This window comes from Natrix helvetica, assembly GCF_964273705.1.
Source record: "Natrix helvetica genome assembly, chromosome: 1".
NCBI lineage: Eukaryota > Metazoa > Chordata > Lepidosauria > Squamata > Natricidae > Natrix > Natrix helvetica.
The window spans coordinates 109,203,012-109,230,142 of NC_138548.1; the positions used below are offsets into that span (position 1 = coordinate 109,203,012).

At 36.8% G+C, this 27,131-nt stretch overlaps 1 protein-coding gene across 3 annotated transcripts in view; it reads right to left on the reverse strand.

Moving 5' to 3' along the window:
* KCNQ1 (potassium voltage-gated channel subfamily Q member 1) overlaps positions 1–27,131 on the reverse strand; it is a 393,720-nt gene that overhangs the window by 124,083 nt on the left and 242,506 nt on the right. For all 3 annotated transcript variants that reach the window (XM_081942341.1, XM_081942340.1, XM_081942339.1), the window contains 4 exons: positions 17,450–17,525; positions 11,025–11,119; positions 9,783–9,829; positions 6,265–6,326 (listed from right to left, as the gene is read on the reverse strand). In XM_081942341.1, coding sequence (XP_081798467.1) covers positions 6,265–6,326; positions 9,783–9,829; positions 11,025–11,119; positions 17,450–17,525 — 280 coding nt within the window. The remainder of the gene's footprint in view (positions 1–6,264; positions 6,327–9,782; positions 9,830–11,024; positions 11,120–17,449; positions 17,526–27,131) is intronic.

The window sequence follows — 27,131 nt, forward strand, 5'->3', positions numbered from 1 at the left end:
ACTTTGATATAAACATTAGAAGTGCTGACTACGCATACTGTAAAATGCTGCTGAAGCCAGCTGCCAACAATGTCATCATAAATCAAGCAAGTTGTTAGAAATAGATCTGAAACTAACCTGGGTGCTAATCTTGAACAATAGTCTATTGTAACCTGAAAGAGAATTATACGATACTATTTGACATTGCTCAGAGCTTTCACCTAACTTAAAATTAAGAGTGATTTATCCTCCTCCCATTCTCCTGTTCTTTCTTTTGCTCAGTGTAGCTTTATTGTACAACAATAATATGCACCTGCACAAAAGTATGGATCACTTATATCAGAGGCCAACTTTTTTGATATTACATATGATACAAAGGTGTTAAGAAACAAAAGAATAAAGAGATGGATTTTAATCCACAGTAGTCCATTACAACGTACTATCTCATTTTTATAAACAGTAGAAACAGTTAATTTATTGGATTCAGACTGTTTGGAACTCTTGTGCAGAATGACAGCTTAGGGAGATACCAAAAGATCTCTCTCCTATGGAACCTATTTCCAATTGTTATTATTTGTACTCTTTGAATTTTATTATTTTCGTAAATCTTCCTCCTGTACTCCAAACCATCTCAATGTAAATATGTAAACTGGGAATAATTGTACATGTATCAGATCAAGTACTCAGAGTACCTAGGTCAGAATAGGTTTACTAATCTTTAAATTATCATGAGATTTTTTTTTCACAGTGCTACCTATAGTCATTTGTCTCTGGAACTTGTTACTACAGAACTCGAATGAATTACCACTTTCAAATGTTTAAAATAGGTAGTAATTCAGATTGTTTCCAGAGGAAGGGCTCTAAGCATTATTAATCAAAAGCAGTACACAATTATGCCATCTTTCTTTCTTTCTTTGGTAAGAAAATCAAGATGAAATAATCAGCGAGAAAATAAAATGTTTCCAAATGAAAGATCACCTGTAAGAACCCATCTAAAAACTGCACAAATAAAAGTACTATCTGAAAGGACTTTCTAGTTCCATACTGTTCTCACAAATTCAAAAGAATATTTAAAGTAAACTTTTCAGTGAGGGCTATATTAGAAAATAAACTTATTTTTATATTATTTTATAAAAATCATAAAATATATTCATACACACACACACACACACACACACACACACACACACACACACACACTGCATTCAATGTTCCTACAAGAATTTATCTTGTTTCTTTTCTTTTTGGTCAGGAATGAGCTGGGTTAAATATTGGGATTTAAAAACTTGGGAAAATAAAATTGGCTTAATTGTTGAAAGAGCTTTGTTAACTTCTTCCCTGCAGACTTCTTGTACCAAGCCTGGTTACTTCCTGAGTGAATACAGGCTGCTTTTTATATATGAAACCTAACACTTCTTGGCACAACTCCAGATGTTAAATAAAAAGCTACAAGCCACTGCTAACCTGCTTCCTTGAACAGAGTCATACTATTTGAACTACTAAAGCAAGGTTTTCCTTTCCCAACCTTTCGATGATCTTTGGTGAAGCCTTTTTTAGGCATACAGGCCCTCCAAGCATAAAATAAAAAAGAAATATACTCAAAAGTGTGAAAATATTCCAAACTAATTAGCTAACCAAACAACAGTAGCTAACCGCCTTTCCAGCTTTCTTTGAAGACCATAAGGTCTTTGATGAATCTTTCCCTTTTTGTCTTAGTTCATATTTTGCATTGGCCTATAAGTCAAACAACTAGTTAAAAGGATTAAAGGGAAGCATCTTAACTCTCTATTTGAGTAGCTGAGACTAGCAATGAAACTTCATTTTGAAATTTTGAATAATTTCAAAATTAGAGAATGATGACAAAGGCCTTACATGTGTATTTCCCCAAAACAGACCTTTATAGTGGGATATTCCCAAAAGAGGGACAATCTTACAATCCTTTATAATCATGCAAGCATATAATGATATGGTTACTCCTTCATTTCTATTTTAAACATAAATGCTAATATCATGAATTGAGTCTGGGATACAGCTAACAATTATTCATTCATTCATTTGTTTGTTTCTTTATTCATTCCATCCATCCATCCATCCTTCCATCATACTTCTACATTGCCCATTTCATCTACGTGAGCCAGGGTCAGTTACAAAATATATATATATAGATCTTTTAATATTGGAGTCATAAAATCACAGTCCTCTGTGTGTAACCGTATTTTGCAGTATTTGTAGTTACTGAATACTCCTTCAGAAAAACCCTATATAAAGCCCATTGCACTATAACCAAAATATGACTAATAGTTAACAGATCAGATTGATTCATAAATGTGTACTACCAGTGTACAACACATTTATTTCTGTCCTACTTTCTACCATTAAAAATGCTTTTCCATCATCAATGTTTTTAACAATGTTTACATAAAAATAAATATGAAATAAATAAAGTAAAAATAAATACAACAAAAGCAAAGCTGAAATAAACAAAAGAATAAAAATGCATCAATTGATCCGCTAGAGTAAAGCAAATTTTAAAGTAAAAGCTTACATGAATTAAAAAAAAAAGCTTGCTAATGGAAGGAGAATAAAAACAGAAGCAAACTGTATACCGTAGATTAGGATTAATTGAGAATAAAATTCCTTTTAGACCTTGGCCTTGTTAAGCATTCAAATTAATCAGCAGCATACACTAAAACAAACTGAAACCTATATGAGACATTTAGCTTTATCTTTTGCATATAAAAAAGAATAAAAAATTGTAGATGGTTTAATGGATTACAAGAAAAAAAGTCCTGGAAGCTACTGCAAAAAAATATAGATGATATGCATTTTTATCTTTAAGTCTGTACCTACAGTACTATTTTTGTGTCTATATTTCATGGTATTTTTATTCCATCTCAGACATTTAAGCAAATTTCTTACAAAGTGAATGTGGTTTAACTTTAATGTTTGCTGTCTTTATCAGATTATCTCTCTAATGTTAGACAAAACAGGATTTGCATCATTTAAAAGGATACCAAATCAGCTCAGTTTTCCAGATTTTATCATCTTCATTAACATTTAGTGTCAGAATAACAGGACATAAATGACAGCAATCAGTGACATGCAGTCAGGTGAGTCAGGGGAGGCACAGCCTCACCACTGTCATCATGAAGAGAAAAAAAAATGTAAAAGGAAAAAGGCGAGAGCTGAGGTCAGGCTGAGCTAGTTGCTGCCTCACCGTGGATGACTCTACTTAACTATTTAAAAAAGCCTCTAAAAAGCACCCTCTACTATGAGGCAGGAGAACTGCATGCCTCATCTAGTCTGACTTTAGGAGTTTTATGATCACTTGAGCAGAGTTAAGCAAGGGTTAAAAGCCTAAAAATTCCTGACGTAGGTGAGGCACGCAGTTCTCCTGCCTCATATAGAAGGCGCTTGTTTGGGCGGGGCTTCTTCAGAGGACCCGAGGCAAGAGCAGAGTTGAAATCCTCTCTGAAACAGCTGTAAAAGGTACGTGTGGGTCAGAGGGAGGGGGAGGAATTCAAACTTCATCCTCCTGGTGTGGGGCTTTGGGGAAAGGCTGGAGGGAAGGACTCTGGCTCGCTTGTGCTCTCCCTGGGGTGTAGTTTGATTGCAGGCAGAGCTACGTTGCCTTTTCAAATCTGTAATCAGTGAAGCTGGGCTGGATCCTTCCGGGGCTGGGGGAAAGTGTGTGCTCCAGTATGGCTCTTTGACTGGCTTCCTGCCTCCTCCTGTGGTCTCCTCGCTGGTGCTCTTCCCTCCAATCCAACTTGTGTGTGTGTGTGTGTGTGTGTGTTTGTTTGTTTGAGAGTGAGAGAGAGGGAAGGGTGTAGGAGAGATAGTCCAATCCAACTTCTCTGTGTGTGTGTGTGTGTTTGAGAGGGGGGGAGGGAGGGAGAGAGGGAGGAAGGAGGGGATGGGAGAAGAAAAAGAAAAAGAAAGAAGTAAACTTCTTTCGTGAAGGAGAAAAACAAATGCTGTTCGCTTTAAATCGGAACTGAGCATGCCTGGCTGTGGAATTCTGGAAGTTGAAGTCCACAAGTCTAAAAAAATTTGAAACCCACCACTGTGTCAGTGCCTCACCAGCCATAAACCTCACCGCATGTCACTGACAGCAATACTAGTGTTTATTTCATTTGCTACTACCTTTTAAATATTTTCCATTTTCATTTTGATGTTTGGTTATCACAGAATTTGTAGATTTATTCTAAATATACCTTGAGCTTTGTACGGTTTGGATATAAAGATAATTGAAAGTATTTACTACTTTAGTATGATTCTAATAGCCTTGCACTGTATTCTTCCTGAAAATTATATTAGTTAGCAGGTATGCGTTTACATCATGGTAAAAAAAATACAAAAGCGTGAGCCAATTTGATGTAGTTGAAGATATCAGAATGAAAAACAGGAGATTGGCATTTTTAGTCCTGTCTTACTCATCAAACCAATTGGAAAAGATCTATCGCTCCTCTCAGTCTTAAGAAGAAAACAGTAGCAAACCACTTCTGAATTATTGCACCCAAATCTACATGGACTTTGCATGCCAAGGATCATGACTTGACTCAACAGTCCACATGCATGTACTCCCATGCAAATGGTGCAGCAAAATGTAATCATGTCCAAAAGCAACCTTACTCTAAAAACCAGCTAGCACATCAACCTCTCCTGTGCATTTGCCTTTGATCACATATTACCTGTAGAAGAGATAATAATACAAAATGTACAAAGATGTGCAGGTATTGGTCTTATAAAAGATGAGAATGCAAAAAGCATGATTATTGCTTGGATGACTTTTAAAATACTTATAATAAATATGTATGTAGCTCTAAAAAAAGGGGGCAAAGTGAACAATATGTTGTGGAATCTGGCCAACAACAGCACAGGTGTCAGTGAATTGCAATGTTATACCTTTTAAAAAGTTGTCAGACATTTCAAGCTATATTTAAGTGATATTCCATTTATGAGCACCATATCAATTGATATGGCACTAACCATACATTGAAAATGGTTTCCAGGTGGCAGTCAATGAGCAACTTCTCTATTCAGTTCAACTCATGGAGCAGCTTCCAACATCCCTAAGGATGCCTGCATGGATTGGATACCTTTATTCAATCCATTTTAAGAAAACAGATTTACTTCACCCAGAAAAATTTCCCAGAAAAAAACCTTTGAAGCTTCCTCTTCTCATTTCCCTCTCTCTTGCCATTACTGAATAGCTATAATAAGATTCCAATTGGCAATTATTCGTCTGTCCATTTGTGTAAAGAGAAGGAAAGGGAAGCGGAGAAAACAGAGTTTCAACAGTGATGATAATAAATGAGAAAGCTGGATCTTCTCTTCTAGGATTATTATATCCATCAGGTTCCTTTCACTTGTGTGACTATGTTGTTTCACTCTGGGAAAATATTCATTGTTTTGGTTAAACTATTAGCAATTCCCATTGTTAGATTGGGTAATGGATAGGCACACACAGGCTTAACGGTAACAACAGCTCTTTATTAAGTACAACAAGTGAGAGCAATCCAGCAAGGTTGAGTCTGACAGCAGCCCTTTTATAGGGAGCTATCAGACCCTTTGACCAATAGGATTAAACCTCTGTTCCCGCCGGAACAGAGGACCTGGGTGGAAACCACTGTAGTTAGAACAAGTATCTAACACCCATCCTTTTCTCTTTCTTTCTCTGTCTTGTTTATATTTAATGTCAAGCCTTTTGGGAAGGATTTTCTTTCAATTTTCTGTCAGCTGTACAGTAATCTTCTTCCCATTGTAATCAGAAGAAATTGTATAAATAAGATGAAACAAGTTAGGACATATGAACAACTGCAGACTTTAGACTGCATTTTAATTGCTCAATGTACTACAACATACTGCATATTCATATTAAGTTGCCCTTTTATAACAAGGAAGATAGGACATAGCACAAAAACTATTATTTCAATTGATTTAAATTATCAAATTAATAACTCCTTAAACTAGATTACATCTGTGGGACTACCACAAGCAATTTAAGCATACTCAACAATATATCTCCATTTGCAGAAACTACAAAATCTTATAGATCATATTCTCTATTTCCATTTTCAAACAATTCATTAGAAATAAAATCTTTATATGGAATTATATTTTTATTTTTCACAAATTTGCCTTTGTTAAATTGCTTGCCTATGTTCATGTCCTCACAATTAGGTTGCATTTTTTAAAATAATCAGGAAAGAAAAGAATATGCTGGTATGCTTGTGTCATGCAGTAAATACAATTATTATTGAAAGTCTAATTTAGGCCTACCTTGTCTTCGACTCTGTTCAGTCGGGCACCAACTGTATTAGTCCCTCGATCTTTATTTTTTTCTGCATAGAAAGGACACTTCTAGATGAATATCAAGTGTTACAATAGTATAAAATGAAGCCATGCAATTGCATTTAACTAGTCTAGCAGAGCTACTTAATTGAACCCTGCTGACAGACGGGTAATTTTATTACATTAACAGTAGTTTTTTTTTAAAAAAAATCTTTATTCTCATCAATTCAAGCCTTGCCTTGAATGGACTCAAGTTCAGACTGCATCTTGAGTTCATGCTATGCTTTAAATCAGAAGAATTGGTGCATTCAGTTTAATAAATGTAAATTAAATTTAACACTAATTTAACTGAAAAGTACAGTAGAGCATGAGTGAGAGTCCATGTGGTGTAATGGTTAAGGTGTTGGACTAGGAGCAGAGAGACTCTTCGGTGCCTAAGAAAGATCTATCCTCCCTTAGTCACATAAGTTACTGCTGAGTAACTCTGAGCCACTTATATTCTCTCTGCTCTAGACTGGGAAACTGAAAAACATTCCAGAATGTAGCAATGGCAAACCACTTCTATCCGTCCTAAAAATTGTCAAGATTGACTCAAAAATACCAAAACGAAGTACAAAATAAGAGTAAGTCTTAACTCTTGAAGTGTGCTTATTGATCATCATTATCATCATCCATGAAATGTTAGTATACATTCATGGGTATTATAGAATGTTTATTTGGATTCTGATTTCCCACAAAAGAAATATAGACATACTGTATGGTTTCACTGTAAGTTGTGAAAACTATAATTTTTTTTTTATTTTCAAAATTTATAGACCGCCCCCTCTCCCCGAAGGGACTCGGGGTGGTGTACAGGCATCACATTAAAACAGATACAAAAAATAAATACCCTTACATACCCTTAAAAGCGAATTAAACCTAAATTCAGCTGTACAGAATAATAAAAGTTAAAATCAGCTAAAAAGCGTACCCCTAAAAATTTAAAAATGCAGACTTGAGGGACTAAAATTTGGGATTAGGCCAGGCCGGCTAAATTGAACAGGTGGGTTTTAAGTTTCTTACGGAAGGAGCGGAGGTCGGTGGTAGTTCTGATGTCCGGGGGGAGGTCATTCCAGAGGGTCGGGCCCATCACAGAGAAGGCCCTACTCCTGGGCGTCGCCCGCTGGCATTGCCTAGTGGATGGCACCCGGAGGAGTCCCTCTCTGTGAGAGCGAATCGGCCGAAGGAATGTATGGGGCAGGATACGATCCCGCAAATAACTAGGTCCTGTGCCATGGAGCGCTTTAAAGATGATAACCAACACCTTGAAACGCACCCGGAAGGCCACAGGCAGCCAGTGCAGCCCGTGCAGCAAAGGTGTTACGTGGGAGTATCTAGTGACTCCCACAATTGTCCGCGCGGCCGCATTCTGAACCAGCTGCAGCCTTCGGGTGCATCTCAAGGGGAGCCCCATGTAGAGAGCATTACAGTAGTCTAGTCGGGATGTCACAAGCGCATGGGTGACTGTGCAAAGGGCGTTCCGGTCCAATAGGGGACGCAATTGGCGCACCAGGCAAACCTGGTGAAACGCCCCCCTTGCCACGGCTGTCACATGGTCATCCATTGACAGTCGGGCATCCAGGAGGACGCCCAAATTGCGTGCCCGATCCACGGGGGCCAGCTGTTCGCCCCCAATGGCCAGTGATGGACACAACTGGTTGAACCGGGGTGCCGGTAGCCACAGCCACTCCGTCTTGGACGGGTTGAGCTTGAGTCTGTTACTTCCCATCCAGATCCGTACGGCTTCCAGACATCGGGACATCACTTCGACGGCATCGTTAGGGTGGTCCGGGGTAGAGATGTACAGCTGAGTGTCATCAGCGTACAGATGGTAATCTACCCCGAACCCACGAATGATCTCGCCCAGCGGCTTCATGTATGTGTTGAACAGGAGAGGCGAGAGGACCGACCCTTGCGGCACCCCGCAGGTGAGCGGCCTCAGGCTTGACCTCTGCCCCCCCGTCAACACACATTGCACTCGATCAGAGAGGTAGGAGGAGAACCACCGCAGAACGGTGCCCCTCACCCCTAACCCCTCTAGGCGACGCAGTAGGATACCATGGTCGATGGTATCGAAAGCTGCCGAGAGGTCTAATAGGACCAAGATGAGGAACAGCCCCCATCTCTGGCCCTCCAGAGATCATCCACCAACGCGACCAAAGCCGTCTCCGTGCTGTGACCAGGCCGGAAGCCGGACTGGCGCGGGTCCAGATAATCAATTTCCTCCAAGTGCCGTAGGAACTGTTGCGCCACCACACTCTCTACAACCTTCGCCAGAAAGGGAAGGTTGGAGACAGGACGGTAATTAGCTAACTTGGCTGGGTCCAGAGAAGGCTTCTTGAGTAGGGGTCTCACCACCGCCTCTTTCAAGACGGCTGGCAAGAACCCCTCTCTCAATGAAGCGTTCACTAATTCCTGGAGCCAGCCTCGTGTGACCTCCCAGGATGCCAGTATAAGCCAGGAGCGACACTGGTCCAGTAAACATGTGGTGGCTCGCAGTCGTCCACGTAACCTGTCCATATCGTCAGAAGTAACAGAGTCAAACTCCTCCCAGGACGGCACCTCAAGACCCACCTCCGACGTCTCTTCTAGACCGCTAACGGAGACCCATTTGCTGCGAATTTGAGCGATTTTGTCCAGCAGATATTCCCCAAATTCCTCTGCTCTACCCTGCAGGGGGGCTTCCCACGGCCTCTGTGAAAGGAGGGAGCGGGTCACCCTGAACAGGGCGGCAGGGCGGTTATCTGCGGACGCAATAAGAGTGGCACAATATTGTCGTTTGGCCACTCTTAATGCCACAAGGTAAGTCCGCAAATAGGTTCTCACCTGTGCTCGGTCAGACTCGGAGCGTGACGATCTCCATCTGCTCTTTTAATGTATCTTAAATATGTTACAAGTCAAGTACTTTTCAAAAAAAAAAAAACACCCTCATAGAAATAGCAACTCATCCAACCAATGGACAAACCAATGATGGGATTCAAAAATCTTAACTACTGGTTCTGTGGGTGTGGCATGACTTGGTGGGGAAGGATACTGTAAAATCTCCATTCTCATTCCACTCCGGGAGAAGGTTACTGCAAAATCCCCATTTCCACAGTCAGAAGTGGCATTTACCGGTTCTCCAAAGTACTCAAAGTTTCTGCTACCAGTTCTCCAGAACTGGTCAGAACCTGCTGAATACCATCTCTGGGACAAACTCATGAGAAGAAAAAAATCAAAACAGAATCAAAAGCACTGAATAAATTATATTTAAAAGAAATTAATTGAAATAGCTAATACAATTATTCTCATGCTTTTAGTAACTTTTAAAAACCACATTAAAAGTTACAATTAACATTGTGAAAGTTATCGTTCAATAGCACTATTTTGGAGATTCTGTGGAATGCATCCAAGATTTTGGGTGGTACATGGATCCCTACTGGCTATAGCAATTGAATGAGTTGTGCTTTTCTAGGATGGTGACTTACCTGAGACAGAAATAAATAGTGATGGCTTCCCTATAGATTGGTCCAATCTAGAGAGAAAGAAAAAAAATGTTTAAATAAGAAACCAAACGTTTCCCCCCAGGTAAAAAATGGGCAGCTAAAAACAATTGTGATTGTTTTATATGTTCCTACCAATAATGAAAGAAGGTCTTACATAGTTATTGATTTATTTGCAAAATATGCTTTGAACTTTTTATTGTGATTTTTAGAGATATTGTATGTGATCTAAAAATAGCTCCATGAAGAAGCTGTTCATTCACTAAAGATATGGTGTTGTCTGTTAACACTTCCTGATATTAATACTTCCACAAAGGTATGGAGATGTTGAGTTCATGAGTTCAAAATAGTTTTTTGGCAGCAATAAAGCAATTTTAAAATAATGTTCTTTTTATGTAATTTTGCCCTGTGGGATTTTGTTTGTTTGTTGCTATGCTCAAAAGGCACTAATCGATAGAATAAATCATGATTCTTAAATACATGGGAGATGAAGGATGGTGTTTCTTACAATCTTGCAATCAATTTGAAGAAAATAAAAGGGAAAGACAGGAGAAAAATTGGATAGTTTTGGTTCATGCATCACTCTAAGTCAGGGCTCTCCAAAGTTGGCAACTTTAGGAGTTTGGGAATTTGACTCCCAGAATTCCTTAGCCAGCTTGGTTGGGGAATTCTGGGAGTTAACATCCACAAGTCTTAAAGTTTGGAGACCCCTGTTCTAAGTAATATCATGGCATGTTTGGATTTGGATTAGTATGTCCTGTCAACCCAGCCATTATGGTTTGTAAACATAATTTATAGCTTAGCATATTGTAAGAATCCAGCCAACAGTAACTTATTCAGTAAAGCCTAGTTACAACACACCACAGCTTAGAGCAATCTGTTAACCTTCTCAATATGAAAATACTCCAAGTGCTGTCATGCCACATTTTCTAACCCACTTCTACTGCCTATTGCATTCTTAATTCCTTTTCCTAAGGGTGTGATCAGACTGGATATATTAACATTGAAGTTCCATGCATGTAAGGAAGTATGTTAGGGAAGCGTCATGGGGCACTCTTTAATCCTTCATATTTGTAAGATACTGTGGCAGAAATTGTTTCCACAATTACAAATTGATGGCATTTAATGTGGGACAGTGAGGATACTGTGGGCTGCAATTTGTCCCTGCATGTTCAGAATATACTTTAAAAAAATTATTAAGTTTAGTAGATGAATTCTGAACCATACCTTCTTTGAAGCTCTTTGATTCGGACCATTAAGTTGAGATGACCCTGAGAATATTGTTCTATCACATCACGAACATCATAAGGCTTTCTAGCTTGCTGTGAAAATAGAAAATAATAACCATAATAGAATTTCAAATCTCATTATAGCATGCCACACCTATGTGGCTATTAGTTGAAATAAGGAAAAATAGAAAGGTAGCCTTTTCATTTTCACAGCATTTTCATATAATTTTACATAAGAAGGATAAGGACTAATGGGTATAATTCAGGTTCCTTGTTAAAATGTTTATTCCTTGTGTTTTAGTGATACACCTAGATGATGGTTGGATATGCAGAAAGCCCGTTTCATGAGTTAAGGAACTAGTCTGTTAAATATTCTGCCCTCTAATGTATTTAGAGCACTGAATATAAAAGATTAGGCCTTGAAACAAACTGGAAGTCAGTGAAGTTGGTTAAAAACTGATCTTTTTTTATTATTGTTTATAAAGTTATGAGAGTGATGATAATTTACTTGGGGTTGCACCATCTCTGATATATTACATATTCTCCACTTATCATCTCACCCCATAAAAGGCACCGTGTTGATAACAGCCTGCTGTGAGTCTGTCTCTCTGCCTTTCTGTTTCTCTCTGCTCTGTCTGTCTCTGTCTCTGTCTCTGTCTCTGTCTCTCTGTCTCTCTCTCTGTGTGTGTGTCAGGGCAAATCTCTCTTGACTTATTTTCATGCAGTATACTGTGTTCCATTAACCTGCACATCTATTATAACATAGTAAATGCAGAGATTTTTCTAATTTGAACAGTTCATATAAATTCAGCTAAATAATATTCAAGTATTTGAAATAAATCCACCACCGCACATGATGTACAGTATTGTTGTTCAGTACTTTAAATGCTTTCATAATTTTAAAAATGTTAAGAAAATTTTCTCCATCTACTTTTAAATTGAAGTGCTTCATGTTTCATACAAAAAATAGGGATTTTAGGAAATGATACTAATCTATATAACAACCTCATTTAAAATTACTGAATGGTAAAGTGGCTTCACAGTTTCTTATGCTAGAAGGCAACTGAATGTATGCATCTGGGAAAATAGAAGTCATCCTGCTCCAAACTGGGTAACAGATTGCATCATCGAATTTAATACAGAGGTGGTTCGCTACCAGTTTGCACCTGTTCAGGACAACTGATAGTGGTATTTTGGCCTTGGTTGCAGAACCAGCAGCGACCCAGGCTAGCCATGCCCCCGAACCCATTTTCTGGTCGCCACTGCCATTGTCGGCATGTCTTTTAGTATTTTTTTTTCATTTCACAGTCAACTGCGTATGTGCATGCAGTGAACCAGCAGCAAAGTTGGTAGCAATCCACCCCTGATTTAATAGCTAAAGTTATAATAAACTGGACTGGAGACTCCAGAGTGATCCCTGTTAGGTAAAATAGTGTCCTGCTTTTCTCCTCCTATCATGGCATGCAGATATAGACACCCAAGCAACAAACTACTAGAAAATGAATAATCTAAGCAGATCAACCTGCAGATTAATGAATATCCAATTTATGCCTAAACCAGAGATATTCCTATTTTATTCTTTTCCATGTAGCTTAGCAGCAGGTTTTGTTTTTCTTTTTAAGACCTCTATTGTAAAGATTTGGTATTCATTTTGTATAGCGTGCATATTTTTTTAAATGAAAGAATGCCAGATCATTTTGGGGGACCAATGCTAGTGGGTATTCCTAGGTGGAGGATTTGAAATAAAATATTAAAACAAATGGTGACTAGATTCTTTTAGATCTCTGTTTACATCTGATTTCCCTGTTTCTTTTGCTCTCAGAACCAAGTTCGAAAGATAAATATAATTATATAACTGTCATGAAACCATTTTAATTAAGATAATCAGGAGTTAAGTTCCCATTACTTTAAAAAGGCAGTCTGTATACTAACAAACCAAATACAATTGAAAATTAGAAGCATTATCTGGCCAAACTTCTGCTTGTTAACAGTACTTCACATGAAATTTAATCACTGTGGCCAACTTTACAGAGTCTTGTAGTTCTAAGGGGGAGCACAATAGCTCAGTGGTTAAAAAATGTTGAGCTTATCAGCTGGCAGCCCAGGTCCAAGACCCAAGCACCATATAACGGGATGATCTCCCATTACTTGCACCAGCTCCTGCCCACCTAGCAATTTGAAAGCATGCAAATGTGAGTAGATAAATAGGTACCACTTCAATGGAAAGATAACAGGGTTCTGTGAGCCTCAGTGTAAAGTCAATGTTTACTTAAGTATTTTACTTAGTTGGGCTTATGCTTAGACTAACAAAACAGGGCAATGATGATGTTCAACAAGGCACACATTTCTGTGTAACATGAGGAAAACTCTTGCAGAAGGCATGCTAGAGAACGGCACACTCTGTTGTTCTTTATTCTCTCATGCTGAGGCACACTATTCTTCTCCAAAGTTTCCCTCAGAGTCAAAATGGAAAAGCAAAAAGGGAAGTACCAGCTGCAGGAAGTTCTGAGTAGTATAACCAAACAATGGTCAAGTCCAAGCGTGTGTAACATTCTTTGAAGTACAAAGAACTTTGAACTATTTTGTTTGCCAGAAAGCCCTCTGAAGTGATTACAGAAAATTGCACACACAGTTCTTGATTGATAGCAAGGTAACTGAATTACGTATAAAACACTGCCCAGTTTGTGGTGACACTTTGAAATCTAATGCTATAAATACATCAAGAGTGTCTAGTGACATCATTGAAAGCCACAACAGACCCTTGTGGGGCCCTAAACTTGCACAGTAACTTTTATTATTTATTTTAGTAACTGTTCCAGTGCTCGTGTCCTGCTTGTAGATATCCCAGAGATATCCGGTTTATTACTGCAGGAAGCAGGATGCTGCATTTGATGGACCTTTGGTTTGATGGGATATAGTTCTTCTTACATTCTTAAATAAATATTTATTAAAGAAGTGACTAACCATACTATTAAAGTATTAGACTGTAAATGTACTATGAGAGTTTCCCGCCAACCTGTTGCCCTCAAGAAATATTAAACCAAAGCAGGATGTTCTGAAGTTACTATCTAATATATCTGAAATGTTGCTTTCTAAATTGGGGAAGCTGCTCTATAAAATGAGAATTCTAGAATATTTCAAGGTATTGGAGTTCTGTGTTCCCTGCTTCTTGATGTTCCTTTCTTTCAAACATTTGGCAAATCTGTTTTAATAAATGAAAGGCAACATATCAGCGTTAAAATATCAATGTAATTTGCTTATGGAATGGCTGTCTGACTTGGTTAATTGTCTATGCAAAGACTGTAGACATGACTGATGATTGGAAAAATTGCATTATTACTCCATTACAAAAACAGAACGTTAACCAGAGAGAATGCAAAACTACAGAAGGATTAATTTATCAAGTGCTGAATTCTGATCAACAGCATGTAAGACATGACTGAAAAACACTTTTGGCAAATATAGCACAGCTTTATTCAAGGCAAGAAGTGCGCCAAACAGATATTTCAACTTTAGCAATGCCTTAGCCTCCTTATGTGAATGTGACAAAAGTTTTAATGTATGCCTGTTGATTTATAGAAAGCATATGATAAGAAGTTTGAAATATGAAATATTTTGCATGAATACAGACTAGAAGGATGTTTGTGAATGAGATAAAAATGCTATATGAGGGAAGTAAAATATATGTGACAACGAACGGAATGCTTAGGGAATAATTCAACTTGAAACAATGACCAAGGCAAGGATGTATGGTGTCCATGAGCTCCTTAATGCATTTATATATAGATGAATAAGGAAAGCTTGTTATGAGGTATGCTAATTGGGGATATGAAGGCAAGTGGACTTTTTATGCAGACAGTGTTGTATTGTTTGTTAAGAAACTGAAAGTTTTCTAGATAGACTGATATAACAAGGCAGCAGGGCATTTAAACATGAATGAATCAATGACTAAGGAAATTGTTTTGATAGGGAATTGAGTGAATGGTTGAAAGCTATATATATAAACAGCAACAAATTGAAGCAAGCAGATGTTATTTTGCACTTTGATAGAATTTTTACTAAGCATAGAAAAACAGAGAAGTTATAAGATGTACAAGTACCAATAAAAAGATAGAAGGCAGTATGTTGTCTGTGGTAAAGAATGTTTATTGAAACAAGTGGTAAAAAAATGAATGTATAGGAATATGTATAAATGTAGAAAAGCTAATGTAGTGGGGGAAAACAGGAGAGATGCTTAAATGGAGAGAAAGCAGTCCATTAAAAATGGACTGAACACAGAAACAAATATGAAGATTTTAGAGGAAAAAGGAAGAAAGGTATGGTTGGACAGAATTCATGAGTTCATTAACAAGAGAAAGACAAGAAATCCAAAGAACAAAACACAATATATACATTAATTAAGATTTAGTGGATATCTAAGGATGGAGCAGTATAGTAAATAGTGTTGATATAAACTGGTTTTAGTTAATTTTATTTTTCCATACCTCCTGCCTTTTATTATTGTATTACTTTATATTGTGTGTTTTGCATATCATTGTTTATCCCAAAAAGAAATAGCACAATAGGAAGATATTTATAGTTATAATTTGATTCTTTGGAATTCTACTGCTCCTTGAACACTTAAGTCACTATTTCTGATTACAGATAGGTCTCATTCTGTGGATCAGATATGGAAAACAATTTTCTGGTAGTCATTAGAAAAGAGATATTTTGATATATTTTTTACCAGTTCCAAATTCTCTTTCTTAGTTGTACTGATTACACAGCTTTACATGATAAAAGACCGTGACTGCAAACAGGTCAGCTGAATTTTAATTAGAAAGATGGAAAAAGATGTGAAGAAACCTGTAATATTCCAACATAAATTCTATTTTGCTCAATTAAATCAATAAAACAAAATTATGTTTGGAGTTTGTGTAAGAAAGAACTTGATGACATTGATCTTGTAATAGAACTGGCGGTATGGCTCTTCTACAGTATCTTTGATAAAGCCAGATACTATAGAAGGAAATAAATTATTTTACTGGTCCTGATAATACCATTCATTTCCTTCCCCAGTAAACTGAAGCATGCTCTAAGGCTGCAATTGTAGAGAGATGAATGGCTATGCAAATTGTTGCGTTTTCTTCTCTCTATGCTCTTTCCAATCAATGATGATATCCAGTTTTTTCTATTTACCATTATCTTGATTAAAATCTGCTTCGTAATTTCAAAAACAAAAGCCTAAGCTTCTTGAAAAAGCACCTTTGGGACAACCATGATGACTGAGAATCTCCATAGTCCCTAACTTCCCTGTTGTTGGGAGAGGAATATAGCTGAAATTTCTGTAAATTATCAAATGTGGTCTCTGAGGATTTGTGTGGCTTCAGGGACAGCCTTGTAAAATGGAGTGCCTACTTCTGCTTAATTATTAAAAAGCATACATTTTTAATAAGTATTTATAAAATCATCAGACTAAGGCCTCCTACACTTTTTGTTGAAAACTTTTCTCTAGCCACAATTTGTGGTTGCTCGGAGTCCCTAGGAGCATTAGGAAATAATCAAATACAGAATTATACTTCCTGTGAATGTATAACTTTTTTTTTTGAAAAGCAATGTTTTCAGACCTTTTGGTTGGAAATATGTGTTAAAAGTTTATAGAAAACATTTGCTGAATTTTAGAATCTAGACAGAAAGGCTGAGTAAAATTTCTATTACTTCTCAGTGCAATTGTCTCTTTCTAGATTGGCAAAGGGGGGGGAGAAAAAATTAAACGCAATAGTAATTATGTTCTAATAACTTCTACACAATAGACCCTTTTGTTAAACTAGTATTTCAATTCAACCATTATTATTTCCTCACTTGCTGAATCATGCTAGAATAAGATCATTTACTCATTCTTTGCTTGTTTGCTTGCAATAAATACAGTTCTGTCTATGCTATTACATTCCAAGATAAACAATATTATGAAAAATGCAGGACAATATGCCTATAATCCCAAGAAATGTTAATTTGGTTCTAGGCTTTGTATCAAAATCTCAATTAATGTGAGATAGAAACAAGGTTAAGGTAGAGTTCTAATCTCTAGGTCCATTAAATCAGCCAGAGGCAGCTCAGAATTAATGAAGACACATGAGAATGTTTGCATTGGAAGGAGACAGAGATAACAAAAGGGGAAAGGTCAAGTCCATTAGTAGAAAATAACATTTTAATTCAGGTTGCATTTCAGAAACTTAGCCTGTTCTCACTGCAGCCACAGTTGACTAACTTGCTGATAAGCAGTCACCCTATTGAAGAACAGGGAGAAGAGAAGGAGTAGCTCAACGATATTAAAATGGATTTCCCTGTTCTTTCCTTGTTTAAGACCGAAAAGAAGCAAGAACAGAAAAAAAAGAGAAAAAGGGGGATTCATTAAAAAAAAAAAGTACTTTGTCAACAATTCACCTGAAATTTTTTCTTTGCCACAAAATACTGCATACGGCGTATCACTTTGATGGCAGAACGGTGATGTTCTTTCAAACTGTAAAGAAAAAAAGAAGGGTCACGAAGGCAAAACTAAAAACCATGTACAAATTATTTATTATTTATGGTACAACTGAATATCTTTCACAATATTAAGCCATAAAAAAAACATAGCGTCCTGTCCCACTTAATCTTCCCTACTCCTTTTCAAGTCACCATCGGTTTACACTGAAAGTGCATGGATTTTAGATGACTGTTGGTTGAGGCGAAGGCCTGGGGTTCAGCCAAAGCTAATATTCTTTCCATGATGCATTAGCCAAGTATCTGAAAGCTCTAAAGAAAAGGGCACATTGATTTCACTGGAATCACAATTCTCCACAAAGCTAAGAATATAAAACCAGCCATTACAAGAAATAACATATCAGCACAGTACCAAATGGACAAGAAAGTATACTTTGAGAATATGCCATTACCACTAATCCCAGTTGGATTACTAGAACAATTAATTTAAAATATTGGTTCAATAGGGACATCTCCATTTTGTGGCACATGCCAATTTGCTTCAGTCCTCAAATGAATTATTGTTTGGTACCAAGTATGGAATCATATTATTATTTTTAAAAATCCCTATCATACCTGTTCTAACAAAAGGGAACTGTCTTTGCACGGGCCTCTAATATGCACTTGGCTGGATGTGTGTCAAGGAAGACTGTTCTATTCATTCAAAGTAATAATCTTTGCTTCACTAAAGTCAATTTAATACTGATGAAAGACAAGAAAGAGGCACCTACCTATTAAAGAGACCAAATTTCAGTAGCAACCTGTGCAAATGTTCTCATTTTTGTTACTGAGTAAGGATAGCAATAGAAATAGCACTTAGACTTATATACCGCTTCACAGTGCTTTACAGCCTTCTCTAAATGGTTTACAGACACAGCATATTGACACCCTCCCCCCAACAATCTGGGTCCTAATTTTACCAACTTCAGAAGGATGGAAGAATTCAACCTTGAGCCCGTCAGGATTGAGGGAATCAAACTCCTAGCAATATGAGCAGAATTAGCCTGCAATACTGCATCATAACTACTGCGTTACCATGGCTTAAGTTTATTAACATTCAAATGAGTTGAATGAATCCGGTTCAATGTTACTTAGACCGACCCTTCTTTTCCTTCTCTACTGGCCGAGCTTTAACTACTGCTCCAGAATTGTCCATTGACTTTGTCTATTACAAATGCTTTTCCCATATCTATTCATTTATCATACTTCCTAGTCCTCAGATGTCCACTACTGAATCCTTGAAACTCTAAGTAGTCTAATCTTTTCACTATTATGACTATTTGGTTTTTTGTTAATGGAGGAACTTCACCTAAACATTAGTCGGGGCTCAACTAATGTGAGTGTCCAAGTGAATAACGTCTCACAAAATAATTTATTTCAAAGTGTTTTCTCAATCCACATGGATTTTAATGCAAGCACAGGCATAACAACTACAGAGAAGATACCCTACTTGTTTATACTCATAAGTCAATGTTTAACTCTCTGGATGCAAAAACTAGCATTTTTTTCAACTAAACAAACAGCATGCATGCAAGCTGTTTGCTTATGCATTTGAATAACGAGCCCCAGGCAAAATCAATTTAATAGTTAGAAACAATGGAAATATAGTTTAGAAAAGTATCATGTTTATTTATTATTTTAATATTTCCCATACATACTTGTGTGCATGTGCGTGTGAATGTCTATGTATGTCTCTCTCTCTATATATATGTGTATATATATGCACATATATAATACATATATTCATAAATAATTCATTGCATCAAAAAGTTTTCAAAAATTCTTACAAAGCTATCAGTTCCATATACTTTATATTCCTGCTGCATAAAATAAATTTGTCACACCAAATTTAAAGGTAGAACATTCTAAATGTGAAGTTTATACTTCGCTTAAAGTTTGAATTTCCTATTCTGAATGATCTTAATTATTATCTGGATGGAATGTGTTAATTTTGTAGATCATATTCTTTGCATTTACATTTTTATTAAATAATTTTGAATTAATTTGCTTTCTTTTCCTTTTGTGCTTGTATATAGATCTGCATTTATGCATGTCAGCATATATTTTGTCATTCAGAAACAAAGGCATTTTTAAAGAGGAAAATATTTCAGTTTTATTTAATATTCACCGAAAGCACCTAATTTTCAGCAAGAAATTATTGGATTTGTTTAGTTACGTTTGGCTTATGGGAAATATTCTAAAGCTGAATACTGTAATTATCAATAAAAATGTAAATACTTTTCACAATTATTTGCAAGTTAGATCTATTTAAAGTGAATATGTTACTTTAACCATGCCACTTCAGTAATGAATAAAGCTAATTATATTTTCTAAATAAAGTAATGCTATACTGTTTTTACTTGCTGAAACATTTTTTTAAAAAAATCCAGAATTTTAAAAACTCAATATATGAAGCAGAAAAACAAATTAGACTTAGGCAGAAAACCCCAACTTTAAACATATGTATTCAATATTCTTACCCAGAAAGAAATTTGTATAAATAAAGATAATCTATAGGAAAAACTTTGAAATACTGATCTGACTTGAATAAAAACACTTTAATTGTAGGATTCTTTGAAATGTTTTGCTATGCTGTTAACTTTCATACCATGCAAATTTTAATTTTTTTAATACCTCAATTCAAACTATACTAATTTATTTCAAATTAAATATACTTTAGTTTACATTAAGAAATCCAACAACAGAAATTGAAGTAGTTTTAAATGTTACAACATTTCATGAATGTTAGGAAAATATATATAGTAAATCAGTAGCAGGATCAATTACTGAAGGCTATTGAGTGTCTTGACTTGTTCATAACCTTAACGCTAAAATGAACTTATAAGGCAGGGGTATCAAACTCGATTTCATTGAGGGCCGCATCAAGATTGTGTTTCACCTTGCGGGGACGAGATGGGCAAGGCCAGGGCGAGTGTGGCCAGCTCGACTCCACTAAAGGTGGGGGCACCTGTGGTGGCCCGAGTGCTCTGCCAGAGAAAACAGGCTCCCGAGCTCCAATTTCAGCTGTGACGGCTGCCTGCAACACTCTGCCATGAAAACAGAGCTCAGGAAGGCTGCGTGCAACCCTCCCGAACTCCATTTTCACAGGCAGAGGCATTGCAGGCCAATCCTTCGCTGTTTCCAGAGCGATCTGCGGGCCAGATATAAGCACCCCACAGGACGCATCTGGCCCATGGGCCTTGAGTTTGACACCTCTGTTATAAGGCATTATAATATAAATAATTTGAGTCTAATTTTAGCAAAATGTTTAGAAAAAGTTCCATAAAATTAAATATTAATTTTGTCTCCCTACCTCAGATTATTTAATACGGGTAATATTGATTTATGACAAGTGAGCCCAAAATTTATGTTGTTAAAACAAAGCAGCCATTAAGTGAGTTTTGCCCCATTTCATGTCCTTTCTTGCCACATTTGTTAAGTGAATCGCTGTGGTTGTTAAGTTAATAATACGGTTGTTAAGTGAATCTAGCTTTCCCACTGAGTTTGCCTTTTAGAAGACTGCAAAAGATGATCACATGCAACTGACACAAATATGAGTCAGTTGCCAAGCGCATGAAGTTTGATCATGTGACCATGGGGATGCCACAATGGTCATAAGGGTGAAAAATAGTCATAACTCACTTTTTTCAGTACTGTTGTAACTTTGAATGGTCCCTAAATGAACGATTGTAAGTCGAACCAACAGACATCTTTAGTTTAAAAGGAACAATTTGATAGCATAGAGCTTACTGCTGGAAGAGCTATACAGCAGATTACCGTATTTTTTGGAGTATAACACGAGCCTTCCCCCCCTCCCCAAAAGAAGGGGGAAATCTGGGTGCATTTTAATGAATAACGAAGATGCACCCAAATAATGGGTACATTATTTTTGGCCTCCTGAAACCCTGCCCCACATATCACAGGCTGGTTTTTTTTTTTTTTTTTTGCCCTACCTGGCCCCAGGAGCACTTTGCAGGCTTCTCAAACTCTCTGCATGCCCCCTTTTCACAAAAAAATGCAGAGGGTTTGGGAGGCCTGGGGGCTGGGGAAGGCAAAACCTTTTTTTTTAAAAATGTACCTCTTCAAAATCTTGGTGCGTCTTATACTCCGTTGCATCTTATGGTCTGAAAAATATAGTATTTTCTTGAATCAAGCAGACACACAGAAACATAAAATAGGAGGTTAAAAGTAGTTTTTGTTTCTCCTTCTCTTTAAAATGGCACATTTTATATATATATATATAAATAATCTGTGTGTGTGTGTGTGTGTGGTGTGTGTGTGTGGTGTGTGTCTGTGTGTGTTTATATCAGGGGTGTCAAACTGGTGGCCCTTGGGCCGGACGTGCAATGGGCAGGCCATGCCTGCCCCAGCTCCATAAAAGGAAAAGACATCATGAAATGTCACAAGATGGCAAAGTGACGCTGCAAGTTTGACACCCGTGGTTTATATGGGTTTATTCATCCTTGAGTGAATGGAGTTGATCTATGCCACCTGGATTCCTTATGCAATGCACGGCAGATTTGAGACGGCTAAGATGTAATGCCTAGAATTTAAAGTAGTATATAAAATATAGAGGGAGAAAAAGGATTAGAAGGATGAAGAAGTTCTATTTACTGATTCCTTGCTAATTTTTATCTATAAACATAAACAAAAATTAAAGCAACTTTTCTCAATACATTACTAATTAATATTTAAAACATTAACCCAAACAAGCCAATGCATGCTCGGATAACGACTAAAACAACAGCTTCCTTGAGGATACAGAATTGTTGAAAAGCAGACTTTTTAAAAATAGTTAGCGCATAATCTGCTATTCAGCCTGTTCTTTCACCAAGTTTTATTTAAGCAGTTTATCTTATTGAGATTAGGATCTCTTTTATAAAGAAATACCTGGTAAAAGCAGGCCTCTGGTTTTGAATGTCAGGCTATATTTCAGTGAAGGAGGGGGGAAGAAGGCTTTTAATAGCAGAAAGCTTTCTCAACGTAATCTTTATCAGGCAACTGGAGAACTAATGCCAACACATTAGAGATAATTCCTCTAGCACTATGGATCATCCAAAGACAGTTTGTTTATTGTCTTGAAGGCTCCCATTCTATTATCCTGCATTTTTATCTTGGTTTTTTTCAGTTGGGCCTCCTTTAACATGATGTATTGAAAGATACAAGGGATATGCATGGTTTTCTTTATTAAAAAAAAACTTTATGGCAAATTATACAAGGCATGCAAATGCATGCAACTGGAACCCAATAGCCCTTCAGGGAGGCAAACTTGTAAGACAAGGGAGATGCGAGGGGTATTGCTGGAACAGGGGAAGTGCAAGTAGGGGAAAAAATCATGCCCATCATTCTCTCTTCCACATCAGTCCAGCTCTGCTAGAGATTTCTTCTCGAGGGAGAAAGAGCGATGACAGCCGTACATGTTTGCAGTTAGGAAAATGTTTGTGCCATCCTAAAATTATGATATAATCATTGCTTAAAAAAAATCATGAAATCATGACATGCTTGTATTCTCAACCATGACCCAATAATTTTGTATTGTGCTAGTGCTTGCAACCTGTTTTTGATAACTGACGACCAGCTGATCTGATCAGATGTGGAGACTCTAGAAAGAGAGCAACAAACATGATTAGGGGACTGGAAGCTAAAACATATGAAGAACGGTTGCAGGAATTGGGTATGTCTAGTCTTATGAAAAAAAGGACAAGGGGTGACATGATGGCAGTGTTCCAATATCTCAGGAGCTGCCACAAAGAAGAGGGAGTCAAGCTATTCTCCAAAGCACCTGAGGGCAGGACAAGAAGTAATGGGTGGGAACTAATCAAGGAGAGAAGCAACCTAGGACTAAGGAGAAATTTCCTGACAGTTAGAACAATTAACCAGTGGAACAACTTGCCTCCAGAAGTTGTGAATGCTCCAACACTGGACGTTTTAAAGAAGATATTGGATAACCATTTGTCTGAAATGGTGTAGGATTTTCTGCCTAAGCAGGGGGTGGGACTAGAAGACCTCCAAGTTACCTTCCAACTCTGTTATTCTGTTTCTGATCTAAATCAAGGAAGATGTTTTTATATGACATTTCTATATACTTACATCACTTTTGGTTACGTGAATCAGATTTATCTAGTCTTGCCTTGAATGAGATAAGGAGGGGACATTTAAAATGGGCAGATTTGTTTATGGATCAAAACTTTGTTAATGAAGGGATTGCAGAAAATCTATCTATCTGAAATGACTTATAGAACATTTCATTATGTAACTGATAATTACTGCTAAACACAAACTTGAAGTCTGGAATCTGACCTTGATCCTTCATACAATCAGTTCTACCGACTGCCTTCACCTCAAGTTGTGTTTTTTGACCTCTTCAAACAACAACAACAACAACAATTTCTTTCTAAACTGTGGAATGAAACTAAACAAGAAACCCACAATAATTACAAATTGATGAAATAAAATTAACTCAGAAGCCAGCAAACAAATATTAACACTAAAATAAATAATGCAACAGTACAATTAAAAATAATGCTTAGAACAAGACTTAATGTAGAATAATTTAAAACAACTGCTAAATTGGAATTGTCAACTAAATAAAAGTAGAGTGAAGAACATGATCCTATGCTATCCAGTAATCAAATAAAAAGATCTTTAATCCCCTTTTTAAAGGACCATCATATTTCCACAAAGATTAATGGAAAAAGATATAATTCCCAATCGTCGGGACAGGTCCCTCAAGACCTAGACTTGGAGACTATAATCCTGCTGCAAGAAACTGAAAGAAGGCCGTACTCACAAGAAGGTAAACAATAAACAGGATAGTAGGTGAAAAGAAGGGGAGACAGGTACCAGGGAGGTTATGACCATTAAGAGCTAGCAGCTTAAATTGGATTCTGGCTTAAATAGGAACCAATGAAGATCCCTCTTCATTGGCTTCCTATTTCCTCTACTATGGGAGTAGAGCAGAGGTGTTTTGCTGCTGGTTCAGCCCGGATTGGCTGAATCGGTATTAGCAACGGCGGGAAGCTCTGCCCACCAGCGCGGATGCTTCTGAACATGCACAGAAGTGTTGCGCGCCCCCAACCGGTAATAAAGAAATTGGCAACCCACCTCTGGAGTAGAGGAAGATAAAGGGACTAATGGAAGATGGCTTATTGAAGGAAATCTACTGTGAAGGAGACTCCCAACATACTAGAATAGATTTAATGGCTGCATAGGAGTTACGGGGAAAGGGAGAATCTGCCTCAGCAGCAGGATAAATTCCAGTGGATGGTCTTATTTGGGTTGGGTCTCCTGCCATAATTCCTCAGATTCTATTGCATGAATTGATTTATTACACTGAATAACACAAAAACCATAATGTCTGAAAGGGGCTTTAGAATATTAGGGAACTCTTCTGAGGAGTTTTTGTGAGCAGCAGGTAGGTGAAAAACCAGGACTTCTACAAGCAGAGGTGCTTATTCCTCATAGAATATACAGACTTACATAGAACATCCTTGGCTTACAACAAGCCATTTAGCAATTGTTAAAAGTTACACTGGATAAAGTGATTTATGACTGGTCTTTGCACTTATAACCATTGCAGCAGCCCCATGGTCACATGATCAAAATTCTGATGCATTTTGATGGTGGCATGTCCCAAGGTCATGTGATCACCACTTGCAACTTTCGCAACTGGCTTCTGACAAGCCAGGTTAATGGAGAGAGGGGAGCCATTTGATAAATGGCTACATGATTTTATCGCGTAAAGAGAAGCTTCTTGTTACAACAGTTTTTGGTTATTATTACAATAAGATTATACTCTCTTTCTGTCTATCTGCCCCCCCCCTCTCTCTCATACACACTTTCATAGTCAAAGATGAAACTGAGTAGCATAAATCCAAGGGTCACAATATGCCATTTTATACAAGGATATTTCAGTATGTACAACCCATAACTAGAACCTGTATTCTCAAGATAACCAATGTGTCTAAATTCAGGGATCCCTACACCCAGTTTTTAAAAATCAATCTTGATTATATACACAGTATAGCTCTGTTTTCTTTCAAAATCTGAAGTAATGAATGGTTATATGAGACTGAAAAATGTAGTCTTGGCATATAAATAGTATAATCTTGCCAGCAAAAGGTTTTACAGTGCAGGTTGGACATAATCTTTCTCCCAAGAGCACTATAGTGTTTCTGGGCAAAGAGAAAACAAATTGTATTAACTATGTGGAGGAAACACTTGCAAATGATTTTAACACAGATAATATTTTCCTCTTTTGATTTATTTTTTTTCCATTACTTATTAGTGTTTTTTCTCCTTACTTATGCAAGATTTATATGTAAACAAACAAAGCAACAATTTTCATATTAAAATACTGAGACACTTTTCTAGCCAAGCTTTATTATAAGATAAAAATTAGTCTAGATATAGTAATGCAAAAGTAAAATGAAGTAACAAATTATGAATAAATAAAATGTGATTGCTTGTATTATGTTAATTATGTTATTTTTGCCTCAGATTGTTTAGAATAATGGGAGGTAATGTTATTTCCGTATATATACTTATTCAAGTCAGGATATATACTTTTTGACTTTATTCATAATGTAAATATGTACAGTTAAAATAAACCTAATGAAAAGATGTCTTTAAAAAAATTTTTTATCCTGAGTCTAAAACTGGAGATGTCTTTATATTTTTTACATTATGCCTTTTTTTCAGAAATAAGCCCCGCCGACTTTAGTGGAATTCACTGAATCATGTTGTTTATTGGTCTTATTTTATTTAATTTATTAAAATATTAATGGGGCTTTCAGAATATCTTACCAATTTAAAATAATTCTTAAGTAAAGCACAATGAAAGTTTTTTTTAAAAAAAGAACACACAACATAATCATAAAAAACAAAAATAATTCCAGTATCGAAAAGACCTCACTGAGTGGCTCCCCCTTCACAGAATGAGCTCATACTTCAGGCTGGGTGATCATTATGTCTCTTCTGAAAGTAGGGAACTTCCAGTTACTTATCTGAATTAAATGGTATGTGGGTGATCTCACTCTCTGGGTTTACCTAATTTATGTAGGTTACACTCTTCTTCATGAAACAGAGGTGTTTCAGGATCTATTTCCACAGGAATGTCCAAACAAATTCCATTATGCACCAAACCCCTGTAAAAGTAAATGAACATCTTCTCTAACATTAGCCTGCCCACATGTAAAGTATGAAGCTTTGGTGATGTGGCTGGGGATGTTTAGCATAAAATGATCTTCTGAAGAGGATTAGTTGCTTTGTTGATTCTGAATGTATCTTTTTCTTTTCTCCCAGTATAAAATCTGTGCCATTTTATTCTGCTTTTAATCAGCCTGTTAGAGCCAATTACTCAAACATTCTATTATTTTATTTATCAGATACACTTAATATATTTTGAAGGACAAAAATAAATTCTAGTCCAAATAAATGTAAACACAGATTTTATTTATTTTACTTTTTCAAGAACTTACACACTGCCCTTCAAAACAAGCTTTTTCCAGGGTGGCATACAAAATATTTCAAAACGAGTGTCTGAAAAATGTAAACTTAAGGCAGCTGTATAAATTGAATTCCCAAAGCAACTAAAAATACATAT